This window comes from Penaeus chinensis, chromosome 24 (assembly GCF_019202785.1).
Source record: "Penaeus chinensis breed Huanghai No. 1 chromosome 24, ASM1920278v2, whole genome shotgun sequence".
Classification (NCBI taxonomy): Eukaryota; Metazoa; Arthropoda; class Malacostraca; order Decapoda; family Penaeidae; genus Penaeus; species Penaeus chinensis.
The window spans coordinates 9,381,947-9,391,946 of NC_061842.1; the positions used below are offsets into that span (position 1 = coordinate 9,381,947).

A 10,000-nucleotide genomic window follows, 5' to 3' on the forward strand; every position below is an offset into this window, starting at 1 on the left:
ATATATGCACACACACACACACACACACACACACACACACACACACACATATATATGTATGTATATATATATATATATATATATATATATATGTATATATTTATATGTGTGTGTGTATGTGTGTGTGTGTGTGTGTGTGTGTGTGTGTGTGTGTGTGTGTGTGTGTGTGTGTGTGTGTGTGTGTATGTATGTATGTATGTATGTATATGTGTGTGTGAAGAGAGAGAGAGAGAGAGAGAGAGAGAGAGAGAGAGAGAGAAAGAGAGAGAGAGAGATAGATAGATAGATAGATAGATAGATAGATAGATAGAGAGAGAGAGAGAGAGAGAGAGAGAGAGAGAGAGAGAGAGAGAGAGACGTACCCATATATGCGTATTCCTGGTGTGCTTTTAGGGCCAGAAAACCAGCCACATCCTTATGGAAATTGCCGAAGCAGCGACCGGACGCGCCCCTCTTCCTCCGAAGGCAAAACAGATGATTTTAGTAAGTTGTGTGCCAAATGTCATTTAAATATTTTACTAAATATTATACTGGAATGGTTTTATAAGAGAAGACACTTGTTCAGAATTCATGTATATCGGTAAAATAAAACAACGAAGCGGCTGCCCTGAAGAAGCAGATCCTTCGACCTGTTCCCTGTTCTTCCCTCCGCTGTTTCTTTTACAATCGCACTTTCCTCCAGATCATGTCGATGGAGAGGTTGAGCCGCAAAGGCCTAGGAACTCGGGTGTGCGGACTCTTCACGCTGTCTCGGAGGAATACCCTTGCGGTACGTATCATAGGTCGAAATAAGTCTGGTCTGTATGTCTGAGAAGTAGTTACATCTGCTAATGCAATGCTACATCTAGCTTAATACAAGCACTGTCTGTGTTGGCAATGCGAATTCCTTAAGCGATATTATTTTCTAGACTGTCACTTTGGCTAGTCTGAAATGCATTTCTCAAAACTTTAATGCAATATACACTTATTTGGTGATCATTTCCAGGTAGCGGGTGCATCCACAAGCTACTTACTCATACTTCTCCAGTTCCATCTAGCAGATTTATAAGATGAAGAAGCCAATGTGAACTACATATGAACTGTGTCCGTCATTCTAATGAACGGGTGCCAGTGTACAGCATGGGAAGCCGAAACCAAAGTGATTATTCGTAGACGCAAAATTGCTACCTGATAATCTATAGTCTCGGAAAACTATGCTCTTCACCGATAACCGCTTCTTCCATTGCACAAAGAACCACGCTTTGTCTGATCACCTTCCCTGCCGTGACGCCTTGCTGGTTGAGATGCCTCGCGCCCGCCGCCCACACTGTGACATCGATTAAGCACAGCGTTTTGCACGTACAGCTTTGCTGCTCACTGCAGTGCAACCTCAGATTGAACCGTTACCCACTCAACTACTTGCAAACCTATATAATGCAGTATGATACAGGACAATAATATTTCACCGGTTTATATGGATATAAATAGTGATAGTATACGGAACGTTCTCTGATGGAATTTATCAAATAAAGGCAATAAGTATATCAATTGTTAAAATCACAAAAAAGTATCATCCTACAAAGAATGCAACAGTGAGAACATATGTATTACTAGTTCATACTAGTAATAGTAATTCATAGGCTTTCTTCTGGCTGCGTGTTCCTGCAGATGCGAAATGTAGATGGAAAATAAAGTATGCAAGAGTTGATCCCTACAGATATCCTATACTTTCCAACTACAAAGATTATCGTTTCGAAACCACACACAGACACACACACACACACACACACACACACACACACACACACACACACACACACACACACACACACATCTATACACACACACACACACACACACACACACACACACACACACAATTATATATATATATATATATATATATATATATATATATATATATAAAACAGAGTATCTATCATTGTGTAGTACTTTTCCCAAGCAAAGTCGTACCACGCAACGTGCTCAATCAGAACCCTCCCAACGTCCTGTTTATCATGCAAACCCTAAAATCGAGGAACTTTCCTTTGACCCTGTACATGGAAGCATATTTACAATATCTCCAAATTATTTTCATGAATATCAAGGAAAAAAAAATGGATGAGTTGTCAGGGTTTAAGTGTACTTGCGATGATTGTACAATTTCGCACGTGCAGATTATCTGGGTATGGTGACGTCATCTGGTCTACTCATCTTCAGTGAATTCACTCAAGTGTGTAGAAAATAAAGATAAATGAATCATACAGCGGAATGGCTAAGAGGACAAGGCTGAAATAGCCGATGGGGCAACACTGGGATGAGCTAGGAGGCACCATAGAATATCCCAGGAAGCTGAGGGGGTGCCACTGAAACGGCCGAGGTAACACTACAGAAATGACCGTGAGAAATTAACTCCTTTATTCATCATTTCGCATACAGTGTATATGGTACACAATGTACTAATTTATAATCATAGTGGTCTACTTCAAAACGTGAAGGAATTTTTTTTCCAGTATTCCTTTCGCCATACACTAATGCATGGTAATTCAATAGCTGTCTTTCACTTTCTCGTTCTTTTTATAGTCTGCCTATCTGTCCCTCTCTCTCTCTCTCTTTTTCACTCACGTTCTCGCTCAATCTCTTTTTTTTTTCTTAAGGATCAATCTTTCTACCTTTCTCACTATCGTTCTCTCTCTTCTCTCTTGGTTTTCACTCTCTCGTTCTCTCTCTTCTCTCTTAGTTTTCATTGTCTCTCGTTCTCACTTTCACTCACCACTGCATCTTGCTCTCAGTCTCTCATACTCTTTCTCTCTCTCTCTCTCTCTCTCTCTCTCTCTCTCTCTCTCTCTCTCTCTCTCTCTCTCTCTCTCTCTCTCTCTCTCTCTCTTTCTCTCTCAAGAAAAATGTGCCGCGATTTTTATGAATGAATATATACAATATACTATATAATTCACCTTTTGACATTGTCATACCACCTCACCACTATTATGCCCACCAAACCACTGTCCCACCTACTACTGCCACCTACCATACCGCAGTTTCATCCATTAAACGACTGCCCACCTCTGTACACCATTACCCTACCCACTCTACTCCTACCCTGATCGGCACATCACTGTCTCACCCGCTACACCAATGACAGGCCCATTGCACCACTTCCCTACACCTCTGCTCTAACCACTACACCACTGCCCCACCAGCTATATCACAGCTCCCCCTAGCATACTATCGCCTCATCCACTACCCCACTGCCTCACCTAGTATATTACTGCCCCCCATACTACAAAGTGCCCCAGCCAATATAAATTATCATTGCCCTACCCACCACTACCCCACCCAATATACTACTGGGTGGGGCCAATATACTACTACTGAACGACAAAATATGTTGCCAGCTCTCATATGCCACCAAACTTTGTCAATAGGATAACTGAACACACAATAATAAACATATGTAAAAGAGTAGAAATAAAGAAACAATGCCTACCACATGACATAACAAATCAATATATACACGGGCAATATGTTCGTCAAAATAATATTAAATAAAAACAAATCACGAAATAACATTTTGAGAAGAAAGGTGCAGGCTACACGTCGACTCTTTCATATTCTTTTTCTTTATGCAACTCTTGTTTTGCAGCAGTTTACTGCATTAGTGCCATTGATACATGTATAAGCCATTGGGGTGGCTTGCTGCAGCATATTTCACCGCCGAGACAGAAACTAATTCCGAGAATTCCCTGCCTGTATTGTACCGCCAGCATTTATAATTCTCTCCTTGCCCGAAAACGGAAAACAAAGGTCGCCGAATGATTAATCATTCCATTGAAATATCTCTTATTCATCCATTGAACATTTCCCTTCCTTCCCATCACCTATAACTCAAGTGGAAAAGAAATCAAAACGTATATTTTCTTTCGCCCAAATCATCCCGCAAAGTTGACCAACCGTAATGACTATTACATGAGAACGTTATTTGTTAATTTGTGATATAATTGAGTTATATCACAATAGGTCACATTAAAAGAATGTATGTTGCAAATAAATAAATTTACTTCCATACCACAAACTTAAATGCAAACAGATGTGAAACAATACCGTAATATGCATAGCCTCATTAGTGCTACATTCCTCATGAAAATCATAAATGCCAGATATATGGATAAATTGTATAGTAACTTTCATGAATCTTTGAAAAACAATCACCTCATATAAATTTACCTTATCATCCAAATGACCATCATTATTTGAAGCATTTCTTCAACATTAAAAAACATTACAAATATATTTTACAAAATAGCACCATATGTATAAAGGTTTTAATATTTCTGCTGACTTTGTTCAGAACCATTCCTGTCATATTCGCCTTACACTTTGTAAAATTCCACGTTAAAACGGCCTTTATACAGTTATTATAGTTTGGCCTTTCGCACAAAGCGGTATTGATAGCGATACCTGGAAAGCAGTGAAAATAAATCAATAGAGTTGTGGCGTGATAACAAAGGTCCTGTGCTATACTGCAAGCGGGAAGCCAAATGAGATGAACTAAAAACCTTTAAATACAAGTAACACAACAATTTCAAAGACTTACTAATAAGAATGTTAAAAAATACCGTAAACCCTGTCCTTATTTTCTGTCTGCGGGGAATGTTTGATGGCATTTATAATTCAAAACTTTACACACTGTATGCATTTAACTTGAATGTAAAAAGTTAAGAGAACTTAAACGATTTGGACTCATTTGTAAAGCTGACTTTCCCGTTAAACCTTATGCAAGGATATACTTTATACACGCATAATAATTGTCAAATTGTAAAGGGAATGGACACACAAGACTATGCTTTACACACATCATAGTAGTCAAATTGTAACGAGAAAGGATACGATTTTCGCCCTTACGGGTGGGCCCGAGTCAGCCTTCGTGTTTGCAGACGACGACGTAACTATGGACACAGAGCGCTGTCAGGCACCTGTCTCGCACTCGTTACCTATTATGGATTCGTAGCAGTAAGTGTTATTACCAGTGTCGTCATAGTTGCATATTGTCGCATGTGTTTAAATTGAGGGGGACTGAAATTAATCCAAGTCGTATATGTGATCAGTGTGCGAATAGCGACCATTTCCCGTCATCGGTGCCAGGTGAGAAGGACAGGTGTTGCTCTCTTCTGTAAACACGTCATGGACAGGTGTTTGTAGCTGGTTGATATGTGTTTTCGCTTATGAAATCGTAAAGAAAAGGTGCTATCTCATAATCGTGGGTTGTGTTTTGAGGTTCTTTCAAGGGAGAGACGCTAAACTTCACAATAATCAATTTGTTGATGTGTGTATCAGCGACGAGTGAGGATTTCGTGGTATCATCATGAATTATAACATATAGAATTATAATATACATAACATCATGACTTATAACATTCAGAACTTCGTGAAGAACTAGATTTTCAGCTGCAGTCCTCTTGGTACATTGCAAATGAAAGTGTTTGAAGAATTATGTCTATGGTGTTCAGAAAAGTTGTCAGGAAAATTAGATAAATTCCAGATTACAGTAGAAAGAATGAAAGTACTGGCGAGATATACATGTACCATTTATGAAAAGCAGAAGGAGGATTTCGTGGTATCATCATGAATTATAACATATAGAATTATAATATACATAACATCATGACTTATAACATAAAGAACTTCGTGAAGAACTAGATTTTCAGCTGCAGTCCTCTTGGTACATTGCAAATGAAAATGTTTGAAGAATTATGTCTATGGTGTACAGAAAAGTTGTCAGGAAAATTAGATAAATTCCAGATTACAGTAGAAAGAATGAAAGTACTGGCGAGATATACATGTACCATTTATGAAAAGCAGAAAGACGAGTATGGGAACCTGTTTGTTTGATACATGCTTGCAGAAAGAATGTTGAAGTCATAGAGTTTTATATACCTTAGTTCACGTCTCTAGGTTGTTAGACCAGGAAGTCAGTAAACAGATTGGCCTGGCAGCAGAAGCCATGAATTCAGTCTCAAGAGTATTTGGAGATGCTGGTACTTGGGCAGAAGGGCCAAGCTGAAGTCATCAAGGCCTTGATACTGCCAGTTTTGGAAGCAAAACTGGGACACTATCTAGTGCCTTAAAGTCACGTCTTGATGGCTTTTGTAACAAGTCCTTACACCGGATTATGGGTTACAGTTGGCAGGGCCATGTGTCGCCAAGGATAGTGAGATACCTTATCATCATTAAGGGTTTAGGAAAAGGATTTTGATAGACATTTTACTTTTTTATGCTTTTAAGGTCTGTGATGGGATGATATTTCATGGATTTATTGATACCATACCCTGTGGGCATAGGAAATAAGGATCAGTTTAACAATATAGATATAAGAATTAATTAAAACACATTTGTGTAAATCAAAAAGTTCCATCATTATAAGACTAATTTTACAGCATCAAACATTATGGTACATATTCAGTATGATAGTTTTTGGTTTACAGTGTATATGATAGTAAAATTATGTTATCTTGTGCATGTATATAGGCAGAATGAGAAAATGCTGACTATATTCATTTATCTTATTTCAGAGATGATGTATCTGAACATGAAATCATCAGTTATCCACCCAACTTTATGTTCATGTAAGATAATATTTTCTTATCCAGGGAACCCAAGAGTATCATAAGCTTATTGCATTATATAGCTTTGGAAATTCATTATTATTTATTTGTGGAAGTCAAGATATACAGACATGCAGACCTGTCATTAGGATGTTTAACAGGAAATTTAGTGATATTTATATTAAAAATATTAGTTTACCAATAACAATCTTTATTTAGAAACAGAGGAAACAATTTTCACACTAGAATTGTTTTGCTCTGAGCTGAAGTGAGGCAGTCGACATGCATAAGAAACTGAGAAAAGTTCACTTGAAGTGTGATTATCATTGCAGATATTTGCCTGGCAGCTAGACCTTAATGGAGACAGAGAAGGCAATAGAATAACCACTAGAAAAACAGCTATTGATATTTTGAGCCTATGGTCATTGTTGTTTCAGGAAGTTTTTGTCTGGAATTAACCCTGTGATGGAAGTTTGGCATGGAGGCAAAATGAACTTGAAAAAAATAAATAAGTGAAAAGATTAAAAAAAGGGGGAATGAATAGCAGGTTGTGTAGACCAACCAGACTGGTGGGAGAGGGAGAAGAGCTGAGTATCATGGGAAGGAGAGTGGGTTCTGATCTATGGGATGATGAATATCTCCCTTTTGCTACACGTTTGCCCAGGGTTTGATGCAATTTTTTCTGCTAGTCTTCATGATATTAGTTTTAATCTAAAAACATGTAACCCTTGGCTTATGTCAGGCAAATGATGTCACAATATTTGCCCTTTGTCATTTTCCTCACTTCAACAGTAATGTTAAAAACTAAAGCCCTTTTTTTTTCATTCTGAGAAAGCTACCAGAAAACTACCATGTTTATTTGGTATCCTTTCATTGTAGTGCACAAGTAATTTTTTTATGATTATCTATCTTTCATTTTGCTTCTATTTTCTTATTATGTCTCCCATTTCTTGATGGTAGCTTCCTCATTTTCCCTTTTTTCTGTATTGCTAAGAACCAACTGTAGAACATATAACTCAAATACTTCAATTAGTGGCTTTCAATTTTCTATGAATTTACCCTTATTAATCATATTACTTTTATTTTATATTATTATGTTTCCCCAAGTTCTTAGCAGTGTTATTGGCTTTGTTATGTATTTTGTGATTTTTTTTCCCTCAAAGGTAGGATGTAGCCCAGCTGTTGTGAGTTATGGGCCCTTGAGTAAAGAGAAGATGACTCAGGAGGAGGACGATCTAGAAGAGGAATTACGTTGCTTAGATATTCGTGAAGATCATGGGGCTGAAGAGAGTGACGTAACCCCTACAAACACACCTCCATCATCACCACCTATTTTGTATATAAAGAAATACCCACCAAGTCATCCTGTTGGATATGAGGAAAATAAAGATTTTGGAAGGTAAAGTAAATGTTGTGTTAACATAAAGTCCATATTGATGTTATACATATAGTGTTAGATTATATTTATATTTATTTTACTGGGTGAGGTGTGGGTTTAAAATGATATGTTATTATGATTTTCAGTTTCAATCATGGCAACAATAATCATTTTTAATTACTTAAAATAGTTGTATTTCAAATATTTGGTTGCTTGATATCATACGTAGTAAAAACTTCAGATTTGAACTTAGTATCTCTGGGACTGATAACTTTTAGTAGTATTTTGTGTTGATGTATTACAGATATTCAAGAGGTGATGACAATGAATGCAGATCAGACTCCTCTCTATCATGGGGTGATGATGAGTTTGAAGGAGAGGCCACCAGACAAGTCAGTGCCCTCTTTGACCAGCTTGACTCTTTGCTCTATCAAGATGACTCTGTAACTTCTGCTGTGCCATGGTTTGTAAGTGGAAGCACCAAAGTGTTTGTGAACGAGGATGAGAAAACTGTTTCACCTGCTGGAAGTATTGGTTACTTCTCAAGTCCAGAGAGTAATCCTGATGAACATATTGAAACCAATATAAAAACAATTAACAAAGATATCATTTTTGATGTGGATAATGTGGGATCACGAACTTTATTGTTAAGCAGTGCAAGGTTATTAGAATCAAGCTCTGGAATAGTTAGTGATCTTCTGGTAGCACCTGAACCGACACCAGAATTACTGGAGGAATGCTCAAATTGGGTACACCACTTTCCACATTTTAGGTAAGTTGCTTTTGTAAATTAGGTCCTGGTATATCACCACTGGTGGTTATTATGAATGTGGCTAAACTGAGGATAGATAATTCTGGATTTATATTGTTGTGTAATTGGTTGCTTAAATACTTGATGTTCTGTATGTATTTGAACAACACTTCCTCATAAGTTTGTGTTTTTCTAATTTTGACAGAATTAGGGGACGTCCATTGGAGACATCATTGCTAAATATCTTAGAACAATATATGAATGAAGATTCTCTGTAAGTATTACTATTTGAGAATTTGCATAATAGTATTAATGAAAGGATGCTAGTATTTTTGGTACTATACAATTTAAAGAATATTTTTTTATATACTTTGAAATTTGTACTATAATGTGGTATGTCAAAGTCATTCTCCTTTAATTTTTATATAAGGTAACACATTATTTATTTATTTTCAGACATGAAGAAATCTTAGAAAATGAGGAAGTGATTGAAGAAGATGGTGACTTTCACCATCTGCTGCCTATAGTTAATATTGTCAGTGCCAATCAAGTAAAAAATTCTTCTCATGTTAATCCAAAGACAGGGACTTCCAGTAGTCGAGTGTGTAGTGGATCAAATGATCCAGAGGTACTAAAAGAGCAAGTGCTCATAATGCTCTTTGATCATTTGTGGCCTACAGTGACAAAAGCAATTGAACCATTGCTTCATTCATATGCCAAATATGTAATTGAACAATCAGTACAATATTCATCTCTCTCTAGGGAGCCCAGTACTAGAGGGGCCAGAAGGGGTAGACAGACTCCTGTAAGAAAATATAGTGCTGAACTTGGGAGAGCTACTCATAGACACCTAAAGCTCCCAGAGAGTGTGAATAGGCCTGATAGTGGCATTTCTGTTAGAGGGTACAGAGCTAATCGTCCATTGAGTGGAATCCAGCGACCAACAAGTGCTATAAATAGATTGCAGGGTTATCAGCCTACACCAAGCATCCATCAAGGAGAATTACAAGATCTTCTGCAGGTAACAACAAAGCCATTGCAAAATGGAGAAGACAGATTACGTTCTAGAACTTCTTCTGCTTCACTCACCCGTGAGTCTTCAGCTCGGTCCAATCAGTCTTTGGTATCTCTTCCTTCTGTCACAACTCCTAGAGGCACAACACAGCGACCTGTATCTTCAAGAGCAGCTCATCATCTTCTGACCCCCATGCGCATTGACAGTTTTAGTAGCACTTTGGAACAAAGGCCCTCATCTACCTCATCATATAATGCTCGTTCTAGGTTTGTATA

The 10,000-nt window shown here is 37.6% G+C and overlaps 2 protein-coding genes across 2 annotated transcripts in view; both read left to right on the forward strand.

Moving 5' to 3' along the window:
• The window catches only part of LOC125037776, a 4,343-nt gene extending 2,904 nt beyond the window's left edge, over positions 1–1,439 (forward strand). Inside the window, exons 3-5 of the mRNA XM_047630980.1 lie at positions 394–483; positions 683–769; positions 986–1,439. Of these exons, the coding sequence (XP_047486936.1) occupies positions 394–483; positions 683–769; positions 986–1,048 (240 nt within the window). The 3' untranslated portion in view covers positions 1,049–1,439. The remainder of the gene's footprint in view (positions 1–393; positions 484–682; positions 770–985) is intronic.
• A 3,457-nt stretch (positions 1,440–4,896) lies between these two features.
• The window catches only part of LOC125038221, a 22,863-nt gene continuing 17,759 nt past the window's right edge, over positions 4,897–10,000 (forward strand). The window contains exons 1-5 of the mRNA XM_047631641.1: positions 4,897–4,989; positions 7,745–7,980; positions 8,264–8,731; positions 8,916–8,984; positions 9,167–9,991. Of these exons, the coding sequence (XP_047487597.1) occupies positions 7,796–7,980; positions 8,264–8,731; positions 8,916–8,984; positions 9,167–9,991 (1,547 nt within the window). The 5' untranslated portion in view covers positions 4,897–4,989; positions 7,745–7,795. The remainder of the gene's footprint in view (positions 4,990–7,744; positions 7,981–8,263; positions 8,732–8,915; positions 8,985–9,166; positions 9,992–10,000) is intronic.